Genomic DNA, 17,972 nt, shown 5'->3' on the forward strand with positions numbered 1-17,972 from the left:
AGTCTGGAGTTCTTTGAGTTTGTCATGTCTCCTCTGATGATTAACTCGCTGATGCACTGACAAAATCTCTTCCACGCTATCGGTTTAAGTTACTCAATGACAAGATTGGACTCACTCAAGGCCGTCCATCTTGAGGAGGGATGTTAGCTAGCAACATACAACATTACAGTGCTGGTCTTTAGGAATCATGTATAGTTAGGATTATGTGCTAGTCTTCAGGAATACAAATGCTGATAGGATTCCAGTATTTTGAATTTGAATTAATCATCTGTTATCAGGTTGTTAAGAAAACTTATCTTGTTCATTCTTCATGGTTGTATATATATCGTCATTGAATTAATAAGAAGATATATTTGCAAGACATATTAACTCTTTATACTTAATTTGTGTTTGATGAATGACGTCAACTCAATCGAGTTAATAATTGATAAAACTAGCATACCATTCAGGCTATAATAAATAGGAAGTTATAAAGAAAAACATAAAAAGAAGTTACAAAGAAGTTGCTACTAATAAACACCTATAAACAAGAACTCATCACTTATTAGACCCTGTTAAAATGCCTTGGAGACCTTTAATCAAATTATTCTTCGTGTATGGGAAATTATTATTCCGGACCTTTAATGAAAGTGCAAGACGATGGAGTATGAGTTGAGACAATGTATTTCAATCAAGCTTTTTATCTTTAAAAATAGCTTGTTTCTTGCAGTCCAAATACCCCCACAAAATTCCATATGATAACATCGTGAATGCATTTCGCTAGAACTTACCTTTCCATGAAACTAGTCTTGTGCGGATGTTATTTATCACTTTTGTTATTCCTACTGTAAATTCATCATCTAGGTTGATGTCAGCTAGTGAATTTTTACAAAAATTAACCTTCAGATCGCAATTCAAATCACCTCAAAATTCTTTTAGCATTAATTATCAAAATGAAATGATTAGGAATAAACACTAAGATATCATATGCAAATAACTCATATACATCCCATTTCCATAATGGATTCCTTTAAATAATCCAAAGTGGAAGCTCTTTTAAATAGAATTGATAACCCCTTCATATATATGTCAAAAAGAAAAGGCAATAGTGATTATTGCCTTGACATAGTCACGTTCTACTCTAAACTCCGCGCTTGGTGAACCTTTAATACACTATCATAATCTTTATATTTACCGATGGAATTTTTTATCGGTGTTTGTACTATCATTCTATTAGTAATTAATTTATCGATGCAATCACAGATGAAAATGCTCCATCGGTGAATCTTTTATCTGTAATTTTTTATCCGTTGATAATAAAAAAATATTATTATCGATGGATTTACTAACAAAAAAAGCGTGAAAAAAATTACCCGCTTCATTACCTCGATATTTTCCTTAGAAAAATACCATATGTAATTCCATCGGTGATTATTTAAAAATATTTTTAAAAAATCTATTTTACAAAACTATTAAATAATTAAATTAATATAAATCAACACTTAATAATACTCAAAACTGAGTTGCTAGGAAAAACAAAAGAAGAAAATCAACTCAAATAAATTTGCAACAAATAAATAACACAAAAAATAAATTCAACTAAAAACAATCATATGAAAAAAATAAAGTTGCGATTTCTAAAAATAAGTGAACTAAAAATTGATTTCATATGAAGGAGAAGAAGTATATTAATTAGAAAAAATTGAGAAGAGAAAAGAAGAAAGGAGAAGAAGACATACTTGGGTATGAAGGAGAAGAGGAGTTAAGGAGAGAAGAGAAGAGAAGAGAAAGAAAGGGATGGTGATTTTTTTACTTATGGGGAAGAAGAAGAAGAAGAAGAAATGAGGTCTGTTTGTTGTGAAATTAGAGATTTTTAGCTTTTTATTCGGGCGTTTTACTGACAGTTTTACCGATGGATAATTAAATTTTAATATTTGTAATCATTTCGTTGGTGATTTCGTCTATAATATTTAATTTAAATTTTCAATTTAATAAAAAAATTTTCAAAAACCACCAAATATCACCGACAACTTTTCAATTCGTCGATGATTTCGTCAATAATATTTAATTTAAATTTTCAACTTAATCAAAAAATTTTAGAAACCCACCAAATAACACCGACGACTTTTCAATCCGTCGGTGATTTTATCTGTAAAGAATATTAATTAACAACGCAAATGGAAAGTAAACAGTTCTAGAGCTCTCTAATAAATATCAACAGAATTTTCCGTTGGCAATTCCTTTTGTACTTGACATGATGAACAATGTTAATAGTTTATCAATGATTTTACCAATGAAATTTATTCCGTTGGTAATTTTGTTGATATAAATGACATGTCATCGTATTTTTTGACTTTGTTTTATTTTTTTCCCACTGTAATTCCTTCAGTATATACCGATGAAATATTTTCATCGGTAAAATTTACTGCAATTTGTCGACGGAATATTTTTATCAGTATTTTCATTTGTATTTATCAATTTTCTAACGATGTTAAGAATAGCTAATTTAGATCTCGTAATGCATTGATGTATTAGAGAAGTCCACCTCCTCTAAAAACCCATATATGACATCACTTTCTCTAGGTACTCCTATACCACTCAATTAAAAGTCTTATATGAAAGTCCACTTTCATAACCAAACTATGTGCCCACTTTTCTTAACACTGTGTACAACTTCGTTAGCCTTCATGAAATCATCTAAAATTTGATGAAAGTTGTTGGATTAGCACTAATACTATGCATAATGACTTTCAATTTGTTGGATAGCAGTTTACCTATAATTTTGTACAAGCCATGCACTAAACTTATTGGCCTTACTCTGAAAATTCTGTAGATAGCTTTGATTTTGGAACAAAGGCCATATGAGAGATGTTAATTCCTGTTGGTAATTTCCTTAGTCCAGAAAATTCAAGCACCATATAAAAAATGTTAGGCCCTATCAAATGCCATGCGTTTTTTATAGAAAATGAAGGTGAAGCAGTCAAGACCTGGGGCTTTTGTTCCATCACAACTCCAAATCATTTGCTTGACCTCTTCAATAGTTACCGCTTGTTCAAGTTGTTGAGTTTGCATTATGGATAGTTTATTGAACCCCATTGTAGCTCTTGTAGAGATATCATTAGTGAACAGACTTGAGAAATAGGATATTGCCGCCTCCTTGATGTCCTTGGGAAAGGTATGCAGTATATCATTGTGTATCTGATACGAGTGATAGAGTTTTCCACTCCTTCGAATATTAGCTATAATGTGGAAGAATTTTGTATTCTTATCTCCAGGGTTTGCACCAGGTCTGTCTTGATTTTGTACTGCAGATTGATTCCACAAACTTGTTGATTTCCCACGGCTTAGAGCGCAAGATTTGCAGCATGGAAAGTTCTTCATGGTTAAGCTGTTTGTCCTCTTCTCTATTCTCCGGTCGCTGGATGTCACGCTAAAGCTGCAACAGTTTCAAGTCCTGATTGCCAAATTCCTTTCTATTCCATATTCTGAATTTCATAGCCATAAAGGCAAGCTTTTTAACCATGTGAAGTCTCCCATTGTCCTTAATACCACACTCCTGGAAAAGACCCTCAAGTTTGCCATAGACATAGGCTGAGAGACCTAACAATTGAGGAAACGAAATGGCTTCCATCTCCAAGTTTGGCATTGCAGTCCTAAGATCATTGGGCAGTGATCAGACAATTCTTGTGGAAACCGACTGAGTAGGAGACCTGAGAATGTTAAATGGAAGTATGGAGTGGCGAAGGCTAGCTCTATCAGTTCTACTCATTGAGTTGCTATGAAATCTTGTGTATCGGTGACCAGAGAGGGGATACTCCAAAAGATTACAATTGGATATGAATCTTTTGAAATCCGTAGAACCAATGCCATTCAAATAGCCACTGTTACTTTCACACTGATGCAATGTTTCATTGAAGTCCCCAACAATGAACAAAGGTGTCTCACATGAACTATAATTCCTGCATAGACTCCTATGATTGCACAAGTAAATTGCTTCTCAATATGCAATCCAAAAAGTGCTACCACCATATTCAATTGAATGAACCATGAACTTACTTTCATCCCACGTAGCTAAAATACCTCCAGCCTAATCAGCTGAATTAAGTGGAAACCATTCGACTGATAAGTTATTCTATAATGCATGAACAAAATTGTCACAGCACATTGCCCTCTTAGTTCCTAGCAGGAAACACACCTCAATGTCATTATGCAGAACAGTATTCCTAATCGATACCCCCTTAGCAGACCTACCCAATCCACAAGTATTCCAGAATAAGATCTTCATTAAGAAAGAAGGTAATACATATCCACTGTCGAGCTGCAAAATGGCATTATTGGTCGTCATTCCAATCTTCCAGCTCTCTGTCCACCTGGCCTCTAATGGATGTTGCCAGCACCTGCAGCTGCAAGTCCTCAACATTCCAAAACCCAATGCCTGCCCAGTTTTCAACGTTCCCTGCACCTCTGCCTCGACAACAGAATTTGATGCTGTTGCATATGAAGTTGTTAAACAACGAAGATTCCCTTGTCTGATTCTAGAGTCCAGTGATCCTTGGGATTCCACCTCACATTCATCTTCAATATGCTGTGTAGACTTCCACTTGAGACAGAAGCTTAGCCTTGTGCTTCATGCGTCTGAGAAACATTGGATGCGACGTCGTGGAATTGTTGCTAACAAATCCTGAAATTGTAATTGCATTTCATTTGACGATATCCGCAACCCCTGAGCCAAGTGAGCCGCCTTTCCTCTTCTTCCCTCTCTGTTCACATAAACAGTAAGCATGGATTGTAATTCACATCCTACTATCCTACTAATCATGCATCAATGGGCATGAATTATAGCCCATTGTATACTTCATGTTCAACTATTCATGCAATGAACTTTGAGTTAGGCTATTTCTAGCCCATCCCAAATAATTAGGATGGTTCTAATCTGTACTAAAAATAAAAAAAATGTGTTGAAACAAGATTGGCCCAACACCCTTGTTGGGTTGGGATCAACCTTATATTTCTTGGGTTAAGTTCAATCCAGGTAGTTGGGCTACACTATCCATATTTATTTAATATCTATTTATTTATAATATAATATAATATTATAAAAAAAATAAAACATCTTTTCAAAAACATTTTGATTTTCTCAAATGTTTTTTTATCAATTTTATATAATATTATGTTGTATATTTACATTGTAAGATACAAATCCGGTATTAACATACCTGATTTTCTCTGAAATATTTAAAAAAATATTTAAAAAAAATCAAAATAAATTTCAAAACTTTTTAAATTAATTTCCCATTTCAAAAAAAAATATATATATATATATATTTTTTGTTTTTTTTTTGTTTTTATGCATACGTCCAAATCCTAAAAAGTTTTCCAAACATAATTTCATAAAAAAAACAAAAAAAATGCATCTTTTTCATGTTTTAAAAAAACAAAAATTTGGATATTGTAACTAGTTTATGATTGTCCATTAGAATTTGATTAAATTGTCAAAAACCCTTTACCAATCATTTTCTCAAGGTTTAGATGTAGACTTTAACATTTGTGTGGTATAAAACTATATAGTAGAGTATATATTTTTAAGTATTAAAGATACAAAGTGTAAAATAAATGCAATGCTAAAATTTGATCTTTAGAATAGTTATAATTAAACCCAATGAGGTAAAGACTCACAAAGAAAGATCTACCTTGAACCTTAGAAAAAAAGACCAACGAATATAAAGTTGACATAGAAAAACAATCAAGTAAACAATGCAATATATCTTAGGTAGGGTGCACTAGGGGTGATGTATCATTCCCTCGCACAACTAGTCTTTTTACCCGGACTCTTGCAAACTATAGGTTTTTATTTATTATAATACTAGATAGCGACTCTTAAACTTTAATTATAATTTTATGATTAAACTCAAACCTACTTCTTTTCCCAACAACGACACCCCCTCATGAGGCATGAAAAGCTCGGCCATCACCCCTGAACATCGTGCCCCCGTGTGACAAAGATAATATACCTTGGGCTTTTACATGCTCATTAATTGGCTTTTCCAACTCCTCTATTATTTTGGAGTGATCAAATGGATATGAAAGATAGCCAAAGTGACCTTTTTACTTCCATTGATTCTTTCATTAATGCTATTTTTCATGCGAGGATTGCAGGAAGAAACAAATCAAAATTCTATTTTACTACAAACCAAGTACAAAATCTTGGTGATTTTGAATCTTTTTATATAGCATCGTAAGAAACAGCTAGTTTAGTTTTATCATATTCATGACAATAAATAAAAAGTGATGGGTTTATTCTTTTCTATTATCCTAGCAAGGTTCTGGTAGGGGTCAAAGCCAGTTTATACAAGTGGTTCTGTAATTTGCAGTACTCATAATTTTTAATAGAAAGACTAGGATAGTGATCGAGCTGCAATTTTATATATATATATATATAGTTTTCAGTGCTAATATTACATCTAGTTGAAGAAGTTGATTGGTATAAGTCTAATTTTTCAGTTAAGATTGAAAGAACAGAAACCGAAAAAATGAAAGAGTTGGGCTGTCGAAAAAACTATTTCACAATGAATTTTTATCTTGGAAAGGAAAAGATGCAAGCTTGCTCACAAGACCTATCAGTATGAAATTATATTAATTTGTATCGAAAAACTATTGGATCTTTCTTTTATCCCATTAATTAGTTGTTTTTTCTCAAGATTTACTGATCCCTGCAACTATTTTGTGTGCAAATATATGTTGAGATTGAAGCTTTGCAGCTTTGAAAACTAAACTAGTGGAGCACAGTTTGTGCTTTGGACACTTTAATGACAATATAACCTATATAAAACTGGATCTTTGATTTGGAAGACCCAGTGATTCGGGTTCTTTTATGCCTACCTCTATTCAATTTAAAGGATTTTGAATTTCAAAGTTAAAAGTTAAATTTAAATGTTATTGATATAAACATTACACTTTCTTACAACTCCAAACTTATAGTTACAAACTTGTAATGATGTATTAAAATCTTTATGAACTTTTAATATGCAAAAAGAAAATTAAAATTTGTAGAGTAATCAAATAATCTGAATATATAACTTAACAACTCATTATTAAAAAACTTACATTCATTGGATGATCATTCAATTTATTACAAACATGCACTAAACGTTTTTTAAAATTTTATTTAGGAAACATTAAGGGTAGTTTTAATATTTTTTTATAAATAAAAAATAAAAATATTATAAAAAATTAATTTACATTTCTGTTTATGATATTTCAATAGTAGTTTAAATGTTTGTTTTTATAAAAAAAATAATAGAAATTAAAAAAATATTTAGGATGCTTCAATGGTAGTTCAAATGTTTTTTTTTCATAAAAAAAATAAATAAAATTTATAAAAAAAAATAATTAGTACTTTTATTTAGATACATCAAGGGTAGTTTAAATGGTTTTATAACAAATAGAAAATATTTTAAAAAAATATTTAAGATACTTCAAGGGTTAGTTTTAATATTTTTTTATATAGAAAAAACAAAAAAAAACACTATAAATAAAATTAATTTGCGTTTTTCTTTATAATAATTCAAGGGTAGTTTAATGTTTTTAATAAAAAATAAAATAAAAATTTTAAAATACATTAAATTAGAATTTCAGTTTAGAATATTTCAAGGATAGTTTTTATTTTATATATATATAAGTTAGAAAAAAAAAAATTTAGCATTTTGATATTTTCCATTTTTTATTCTAAAAGTTGCTACAACGTGTTGAGTCAAGGCATAACCACCTGACCCAAGCATAGTGGGATTTGACATGGCCACCAAACATAAAGCTATTGTGTATGGTTTTAGCCTCCAGAACCAGCGTTCTTGGTCTCGGATTGCCACCAGACCCAAGGATCCTGGGTCTGGTATTATTGCGAGACCCAAGATTATTCGGTCTGACATGGCTGTCAAACCTATTTATTTTTTAAAAAATAAAAACATATATAAAAAAAATTAATTAGTGTTTCTGTTTAGGATATTTTAAGGGTAAATTTAATTTTTTTATATAAAAAATAGAAAAATATATTAAAAAAATTATTTATGATACTTCAATGGTAATTTAAATATATTTTTTATAAACAAATAGAAAGCATTTATACAATAAATGATATAGGATACTTTAAGGGTAGTTCAAATATTTTTTTTAATAAACAATATCTATAAAAAAAACTAATTTAGTATTTCTATTTAAGATACTTGAAGGAGGGTAGTTTATATTTTTTTATAAAAATATAAAAAAAAATAAAAACATTATTTAGGACACACTTCAAGGGTAATTTTAATGTTTTTTTTAAAAAAATATATAAAAAAAAATTATAAAAAATTTAATTAGCATTTTTGTTTATGATATTTTAAGGGTAGTTTAAATATTTTTTTATAAAAACAATTATTTAAGATACTTTAAGAATAGTTAAAAAAATTTCTATACTTTTTATATTTTTTTGATATTTGAAAAAAATTAATTTATTAACCCGCTGTATATCATGGATCTATATATATGCAATACATGTCGTATATATGTAAAATAATATCAACCCTTTTGTTTTAGAGTCGTATCTCAAATATAGGAAAAACCGAGGAAGCTAAAGCTATTCAAAACTGGAGGAGAGTTCACCCATATTTCTAACATCCGACCTCGTCGCAGCGAATGAGATATTTGAACATCCAATCACTCACGGTGGATTTTTTGTCTAAATCATTTCAAGGCTTTTTGGATACTCATAACGTTAGTTTTTTTTATTTTTTTTAAAAATCAACATGAAGTTTTTAACTTTGTATTGTGCTGTTAGAGGCAGCACACGATAGATGGTAATCATACGTACCAATTGTTTGTGCCATTGCTGGCTTATGTGTATTACTTTTCAAGCAACTAGGAAAGGATAAGCAACCACTACCATTTCAAGCAAAAGTCGAAAGAAGTTAGGCAAGAAAATAGAAATCTTGTCCACATAAAGACACAGATTCAATTGGTAGTTTACCATGCTAGTTCAGACTTTGGAGGAAAAAGGCTGTCCAACCCTATCTCCTAACGAAAGAAAACATGATATCTTATATTATTTATTTTATTTTTTACAGTGTAGTTGTGGTTTTTTTTTTAAATAACTTTTTATGTATAAATAAATGTTAATGATTTTGTTTTTATTTTAAAAAAATTACTTTTGATATCAGCATATAAAATGATTTAAAAACACTAAAAATATATTAATTTAAAATTAATAAATAATAAATAATATTTAAAAATATTTTTAAAATACATAAACAAACAGGTCAATAATTGTTTGAAAGTAGCTCATTGAAGTTACTGGCACCGAATGGCATAGAATGGGCATAGCCGTCGTTGACTAGCTACTTACCCTTTAAGATAGAGAAGACAACCTTTCACCATAAATGAAAGGTTAGGAAAAAATAAAAATTAAACCCGTCTTCTAGTGCTCCTTTCCTTTTCTAGTTTTTGTAGCTAACTGTTAGGATAAAAATGGATGCCCAGAATCGACGCATGTGGTTGACTAATTTGCCTACAAGATCTGTTTTATTAATTAGAGATGCTGTTCATATTACAAGGAGGAGGAGAAACACTATTCTCAACTCAGCTCAATTTCTACCTCACAGTCTCAAAGAATATCTTAATTTAATAATTTAATAGTAAAAAATAAAATAAATTATATTTTAAAACTTTATCTAGTAGCTTATGCCATTAAGTTAAGATGGTTTTTTAACATGGTATTAAACCTTTGATGATTAAGCGATCATGAGTTCAAATCTCATCATCCTCATTTATTTGATAAAAATTAAGCACAAAGTAATATGAATAATTACAAGCCAAAGGATTTTCACTTGAAATGATATGTTATAAAATAATATAAATTATATCTTGAAATATAATCTAATAGCTTAAGTTTTTAGGCTGAATTAGTTTTTTAACACCCAACACTTTTTCTTTCTCTTGGTGATTTTGCTCATTAAAAATATAATAATTATTATTTTTTAAAGTATTTTTTTTTAAAATGTATTAAAATAGACGAAAACATTATTTCCGCATCTAGCTGGCTGGATAAGAAATGGGTAGCAACATATAGTGCTGTCGGTCAAGCGAGCCAAGCACATGGCCTAGCAACGCCAAACAATATGATAATTGGGAAGCAAAAGGAAATCACTGGAAGTTGCCTAATTTTTTCATTTTTCATTTTTTTTGTCTGGCAAATCGATTTTTTGCCACTGTATTTCAAACTTGTTTCATTAACATCAAGATCAATGCGATGTTGTCTCTGGACATGGACCCCAATCCACAATAGCTATCATGTAAGAAATGGACTTGACATCTTCTTTGAAAAGTCTCTCCATTTATATTGATGATGTTCAACGTCGGCTAGCTCAACATGATTTTTAGTGTCCTTACGTGAAACACTAAATTAATATTTTATTTATTTATTTTTTATTATGTATTGATATAAAAAAATATATATATTATCTTGATATAATTTTAAATAAAAAAAACTTTTCGCTGGAATCTCAAACATACTATTTACAATTCAAGGCAATTATAGATGGACAATGACCAACACTTTTGTTAATTTCGGTATCAATCAATCAAATTTAAAAAATAAAAAATAAGCTTATCATGTATTATAAACAATAAACAGGCAACGCAACACAACCTTTCATTTTCAAAAAAACATAAAACAAAAAAAAATGTGATATTCAAGAAATTTTTAATTTCCAAACTAAGTGATTTTCAAATTTTTGAAGAAATTTTTTTATTTATATTTTTTAAAAAAATTAAAACTAAAACAAACAATTTCTATAGAGTTCAAATTATTGAGATCATTATAACAATATGCTTGTATAACTGGGACGAAAAAAAAACTCATACCTTCTCGTCTCTATCTAGTCTCTAGCATAAGCAATATGTAAAAATCAAGATTTATTAAAATGAGGACAAATTCCTGGGAAAAAAAGAGTTATTTAAATTTTTTTTTTTTCCTTTGGTTTTTGTTTTACTCAAGAAGTTATTAATTAGAGTAGATCCTACTACGGATATTAACATAAATTTGAAAATTTATTATGGAAATGGAAGAATAAATGAATATGCACACATATAGTGATTTCAATTTCAAATTGCTAATATATTGGGTTCGATGGATCCACTCTTTTGGTCAAATTGGATTAAATTGATGGAAAATAAAATACAAGGCGTAAATTGAATTTCAAAACAAATTTATGGCCACGTAAAGTGGAGGTTTTTCTAAGTAATAAAAATAAATATAAAAAGGGACATCAAAATTACTGAAAAACTATACGAGACATAACGATAATTATAAACTTTATTTCTCTTCAACTTGTTTCATAGCAGTACATCTTATTTTCATATGATTAGCCATTACTTGGCATAACAACTCCGGTTATTTTAAAACCTAGCAAGCGAGGTTATTCTCAGTAGCAACGCCGAGTTGACTGCAATAATCTCTATAATACCTAACACGAGCCTGAACGGCACCTGCGTTTCCACCATTGCATTCATTACCATTAATGGCTCGAATAGTTGCTCCAAAACCTTGGCTTACGACAGGTCGAACACTTTTCATCCAAAACCATAAGGCTGTCTTAAATGACACAACAGCATCCCTTGCTACAATGTCAGGATTGTTCAATCCATCAAAGTTGTTGCTCCTTCCGGCTGGCCCATAGTTGTAGTTCCATGATAGTTGGATTGGTCCGCGGCCATGGTATTTCTTGCCTGCAACACATGGGTATTCCCTGTTTTTTTCATCACAGTAGTCAAGGGAAGCACCATTTATCTCTTCTGTATAGCAGAAGTCTGCAAAAAAAGACATTTTCTCTTGTCAGTTTACACACGAGGAGCTGAAACACGCTTATTAGACAGTTCACTTTGTTGACAAAATCCATATGCGGACAAATGTATTTGTGGAAAAGATAGACATACAGACAGACAGAATACTGTTGGCTATCATGCTTGCTATTCAAATGCTGCTAGAAATGTTATTAGGGATGGAAATGGAACTTACGTCCAGTCTCGTGAGTAACATGAGCGAAGAAAGCTGCAATCTCACGCTTAGAAGCTTCAGCTGAACCAAGTTTACCAAATTGAGAATATGAATTGACAGCACTGAGAAATGCATTTCTTGTATAGAAATTCTTCCCAGCACAGCCTGCACCAGCTTGGTTGATTATACCATTGAAGAAACCAGGCGTAACAATATCAGCAACAGAACCACTCCCACTAGGGGTAGTAGGCGTAGGTGATGAAGCACAGGGCCCTTGTTTACATCCCTGACCACAATAGGCATTGCCAGTGCCACAGTAGCCATATTGACTGCAACAAAGGTTTGCAGCACAGCCACAATTCTGAGCCTCTACCACATTCTTGGGCAGGGCTCCTGCAAGAACTATGGCTAAGATAATGGTAAGTAGAATATTGCTTCTCATTTTCGCTACTCCTGAAGGGAGTTTCGATATTGATAGGAAAAGAGAGAAGGGAATTTCTTGTGATGTGTGGAGATAAGGTCGAGGTTAAGCTATTTATAGAGGCACAAAGTGGACGAGGTCTGTAATTTTACGTGTAAAATATCTAGGAGTTGATTATTATTTAGTCTATAAAGTTTAGCAAAAATATCTAGGATAATGACATTAATGTCTTTACGTGACATGTTGTTGAAGTGGTCAGAGAGTTATATACCATAAAAGGTAGAAACTTTATCACTACATCAGACACAATCCTATTTAGTCCTCTGTATCTATTTCTAGATCAGACAATCTTATTTGGCTTGGTATGTACTGATTATCACTTCCTACCTAAATTTTTTCCAACCCTACATTTTCCTCTCATTAAGAGCTTAAATTACGTATGATGAATGACTTAACTAAAGAAACTTAAGAACCGGTAGCTAACGGGAAAACAAGGAGAAAGGAGATGCTGCTATCAAGCTCCTCCAGACAAGAACTCATAACTTAATAGACCATGTCAAAATACCTTAAGGATCTTTAATCAAACCATTCTTTGCATACGAAAAATTATTATTCCAGACATTTAACTATAGTGCAAGACGATGGAGTATGAGTTGGAACTTACCTTTGACCATGTCACTCCATTGCCAGATGACTTGATCTATTGTATTTAACATACACTTAAAGCTATCAAACCATCTCAAAAATCATTTCCATAATCTCCACATGTGGTAGCAATGAAGGAAAAGATGAGGAGCATGCTCTTTTTCATGTTCACAAAAGGGATATATAGCTTGACTGGGATGTAGTAAATGGCGGTGTGCTAGAAAGGCTCTTGTATATACTCTGCTTTGGAGCAATATCCATATGAACATTTCTACCTTTGGTGGGGCAGATCCTTCCCACAAAAGTGAAGTGAATATGAAGTTTCCTAGAAATAGAATGTTATCAATTAAATCATTGTCAGACTTAATATATAGGCCTCGGTTGTGTCTCCTACCCATATTTTTTTATCACCTCTGCTTAACTGCAATGTTACCCCTGCTAACAGTTGATTCATGTTATTTAATTGCTCCTCTTCTAATGTCCGCAAGCATCTTTTCAGCGAAGTCTCCATTGCCACTAACTTGTAGCATTGTCCCTTGTATCTTACAAGCAAGGAGAAGGTGTTGTGATGAAGGAGAAAAGGTGTGGACAAAGATCTTTTAACAGCCCACCAGCTAGCCACTTGCCTATTTAGAAGTGAATATTGCTCTCATTGTCATTCTAAAACTAGCAGTTGTTCTTCAAAGCTACTTCTATTTTAGAGTCTCTGCTGATAACAAAATAGATAGACTATCATGTTTCAGAAAAAGATAGTTTAAGAAGTGAGAGGTCATTAATAATTGGAGCCTAATATCTTTTGTTGATATGCTCTTGCCAACCTTTGAGATTGTTTTTCACTTCCACCTAAAACAATTTTGAATTTTTCCAGGAAAAATATATAAAAATATATATATATTTTTTTTTTTGAATTTTTTATTGACTAGGCCACCTTTTAAATGATTAATTTCTCGATCTCAGGTTATCTGTCAATCTAGTTTTTAAAGTTTTCAAGATCCTAAAAAAATTATAAAATTTTTTTTTTATGTCTATTTTTCTTTATAAATTTATTATACAAAGTAAAAAAAAAAAAATTTAAAATGTATTTACATCGTAAAAATTATAAAGAAATGGCAATTGTTGTAGCCTAATTTTTTACTTTTTTATTTTATCTTATTTTTATTTTATTTTCTATATAAAAATAATAGAAAAAGAAAAAAAATGAATGAAATAAGTGATGATAAAAAAAATGAATGAAATGAAAAAAGAAAAAGAAATAATGAATGAATTGAAAAAAAATGAGATGAAAGAAGAATAAATTGAAATTTGAGTTAAAATAATATAAATTAAGGAATTAATTAAATTTTAAATTAGTTTAATTAATCAAGCTTACTTGTAGACAGGGAAGCACACAGGGGGATGAAGAAAAAATGAAGACTGGGAACTAACGCAGAAAAAAAGACGAAAAAGAGAGGCAGAAATAACACAAAAAAACCGGAGGAGGGACGAGAGAATACCAGGAAAAAAACAGAACAGAGCAAAGACAGTAGAAAGGAGGACCGGAGAACTGGAGGGAGAATCCGGGGGAACTGAGGATAGAACCCGAGGGAACGAACTGGGGAAGCGAGGAACCAGAGATCACAGAGAAAAAATAAAAACCCACAGACGAAGAACAAAGAAAAAAACGGAAACACAGAAAGAACCCAAGACAGAAACCAGGGGACATAAACGAAAAGGATAGAACCCAGAGGACGAACTAAGGAGGAACTGGAGGGAAGAGAGGAAAAAAAAAACAGAGGAACGAAGAGAGCAGAGAGACAAAAAAACAGAGAAGAACAAAAACACAGGGACAAGGACAGAATACCAAAGACAGAAGGAAGGAACTCATAACTTATTAGACCATGTCAAAATACCTTAAGCATCTTTAAGCAAACCATTCTTTGTATATGAAAAATTATTATTCCAGACATTTAACTATAGTGCAAGACGATGGAGTATGAGTTGGAACAATGTATTCCAATTAAGCTTCTTATATATCTTTGAAGATCAGCTTGTTTTTTGCAGTCCAAATACCCCCATAAAATTCCACATGATAGCATTGTGAAAACATTTTGCTAGAACTTACCTTTGACCATGTCACTCCATTGCCAGATGACTTGATCTATTGTATTTAACATACAATTAAAGCTATCAAACCATCTCAAAAATCATTTCCATAATCTCCACATGTGGTAGCAATGAAGGAAAAGATGAGGAGCATGCTCTTTTTCATGTTCACAAAAGGGATATATAGCTTGACAGGGATGTAGTAAATGACGGTGTTCTAGAAAGACTCTTGTATATACTCTGCCTTGGAGCAATATCCATATGAACATTTCTACCTTTGGTGGGGCAGATCCTTCCCACAAAAGTCTGTGCTCGTAACAAAATTGATAGACTATCATGTTTGAGAAAAGGATGGTTTAAGAAGTGGGAGGCCATTAATAATAAAAGCCTAATATCTTTTCTTGATACGGTCTTGCCAACCTCTGAGATTGTTTTCCCCTTCCACCCGAAACAATTTTTGAATTTTTTCAAGAAAAAATATATAAAAATACTTTTTTTTGAATTTTTTGTTTAGAAGGTAGGTCGCTTTTCAAATGACTAATTTCTTGATCTCGGATCATTTGTCAACCTACTGTTTTTGAAGCTTTCAAGATCCTAAAAAAATACAAAAGTTTTTTTTATGTCTACTTTTCTTGATAAATTTATTACGTAAAGCCAAAAAAAAATTTCAATTTATTTACATCGTAAATATTATAAAAAAAGAGCAATTGTTATGATCTAATTTTTTACTCTTTTTATTTTATCTTATTTTTATTTTATTTTCTATATAAAAAAAAGAAAAAAATAAAATAAGTGATGATAAAAAGAAAAAAGAAAAAGAAACAATGAATGAATTGAAAAAAAATGAGATGAATGAAGAATAAATTAAAATTTAGATCAAGATAATATAAATTGGAAGATTGGGGACTTAATTAAACTTTGGATTGGTTTAATTAATCAAATCAAGAGCTTAAGTGTAGAATTAATAAATTTGAGGATTTAATTGAACTTGGAATCAGTTTAATTAAGGAAAGCAGGGGCTTAATTGAAGAATTACCAAAGTTTGGAGTTTTTTTGGGTCAAGATTACAAGAAATTAAAATAAAAAGGACCATGTTGTAAATTACACTAAAATAAAGGGGTATGATTATATTTGATTCAGGGGCACAATTGCAAATAGCCATTTCAGTCAAGAAAACGACGCCATTTAAAAAAAAACTATTCATCACCTTATTTCTCAAGAATCGTTTTAGCAATAAAGGCAATATAGTTGTTTCAGCAGTAAAGACACCATGTATGCCATTACCAACCATGACCGCATAGCATTCTCTGGCCTTATAAAAGCCAGAGAAAGGCCACAAACGAGGAGGGGGGGATGTCAAAGGCTTGGGTGGGCTCTAGCCCAGGTCAAGATTTTATCAATATTCTTTTACTAGTTTTATATAAAACAAATTCATAATTCTCGATTGAGGTATCAAAAAATTCTGAAAATTTTTGTGGATCTTTCTAATATGATGCTTTAGCTTGGTTTAAAATTTTAGAAATTTTGGAGAAATTAAAAAATTTGATAAAAAAATCATAGTTTGGCCAGTTTTACGTTATTGAGTGTAATATCAATCCGACTATCAGATTGAAATGAAATTTTACGAGAGATCTTAAAATATATTGAATAAAATCTGGTTAAAATTTTAGGATGAACAGAGTTTGGTAGTGCCAACAAAAAAAAGAACCGTCAAATAAAAGTAAAACAACTCATTAAGGGTAAAATAGTTATTTACCATTAAAAATAAACACAAATCAATTCTTCCTTCCTTTTATATGTTGCCGACTATGCAGAAGTAGAATAGGAAAAGAAAAGGCGAGAGAGAAAGAGAGAAAAGTAAGGGAAAAAAACATAAAATAGAATCCAAGAAAAAAAAAGGTGAGAGAATAACCTTATAAACTTACAAAGTCCAACTTATAAAATACTAACTTAAGGAAGAATCAAGTGAAAGAAGGAGGAATTGAGAGGGGGGGAAAATTTAATTAGTTTGTTTTTTAGTTAATATAAAATTATTATTTTATCCTGGTTGAGGGGTTGTTACAATATCGATTCAGATTCGATTATAGATGAATTATATTCCATAAAATATCGAAGGATATAACTTTAATAGTGAGTTTATTTTTACTTTCACTTCAATTTTATGCACTTTTCAAATTTATTTTTTAATATTGATTTAATACTTTATTGTTAACTTTAAAAATTCATGTACACAAATTAATAATTTATCTTAAAAATATATTTATTTAATAGCCTGGGCCGGAAAATTTTCTTACTCTGTCATGAGGGACGAGCAGAAGAACCCGAGGGAACTGGAAGAGAAAACAGACGCACACCAGCCGAACATAGAAAAAACAGGGGAAGCACACAGGGGGGTGAAGAAAAAATTAAGACTGGGAACTAACACAGAAAGAAAAAAAAAAAGAGAGGGGGGGTGATAAAAGAAAATCAATCACCCAAATTTCAACCAATAGGCAAACACTTGTGATTGTCATAAGTGGCCACTACTTTTTGGCTTTCCTGTTACAACCATATATATACAGAAAATTACTTAAATAAGGGGAAAATTCAAACTCATTTTTTTATATTTATAAAAAATAAACTACCATTTTATTCATCAAAATAAATTTCTATGTTGGAAAAAAAAAACCTTTTTTTATTTTGCTAAGCTTACACAACAATCACACACATTTACTTTCAACATCAAAAAACAAACCATTACACCTTCGCTACTAGAAATGGGTGGGAAATAGAGGTGACATATAAGATTTTTAATCTCTTTCACCTGTTGCTACTAACGAT

The 17,972-nt window shown here is 31.0% G+C and overlaps 1 protein-coding gene across 1 annotated transcript; it reads right to left on the minus strand.

Annotated features, from left to right (window-relative positions):
• Positions 1 to 11,305: 11,305 nt before the first annotated feature.
• Positions 11,306 to 12,525, minus strand: LOC118056582 (endochitinase PR4). The gene is made up of 2 exons (XM_035068829.2): positions 12,026 to 12,525; positions 11,306 to 11,817 (listed from the first exon to the last, which is right to left on the minus strand). The coding sequence occupies exons 1-2, from the start codon at positions 12,444 to 12,446 to the stop codon at positions 11,414 to 11,416; spliced, it is 825 nt and encodes a 274-aa protein (XP_034924720.1). The 5' UTR covers positions 12,447 to 12,525; the 3' UTR covers positions 11,306 to 11,413.
• Between the last annotated feature and the right edge of the window lie 5,447 nt (positions 12,526 to 17,972).

Source organism: Populus alba, chromosome 19 (assembly GCF_005239225.2).
Source record: "Populus alba chromosome 19, ASM523922v2, whole genome shotgun sequence".
In the NCBI taxonomy this organism is placed as follows: domain Eukaryota; kingdom Viridiplantae; phylum Streptophyta; class Magnoliopsida; order Malpighiales; family Salicaceae; genus Populus; species Populus alba.

Coding starts and splice junctions, on each gene's coding strand:
- LOC118056582 (XM_035068829.2), bottom strand. CDS start 12,446: ATGAGAAGCAATATTCTACTTACCATTATCTTAGCCATAGTTCTTGCA. Junction 11,818..12,025: donor TGTTACTCACGAGACTGGAC/GTAAGTTCCATT, acceptor CTTTTTTTGCAG/ACTTCTGCTATACAGAAGAG.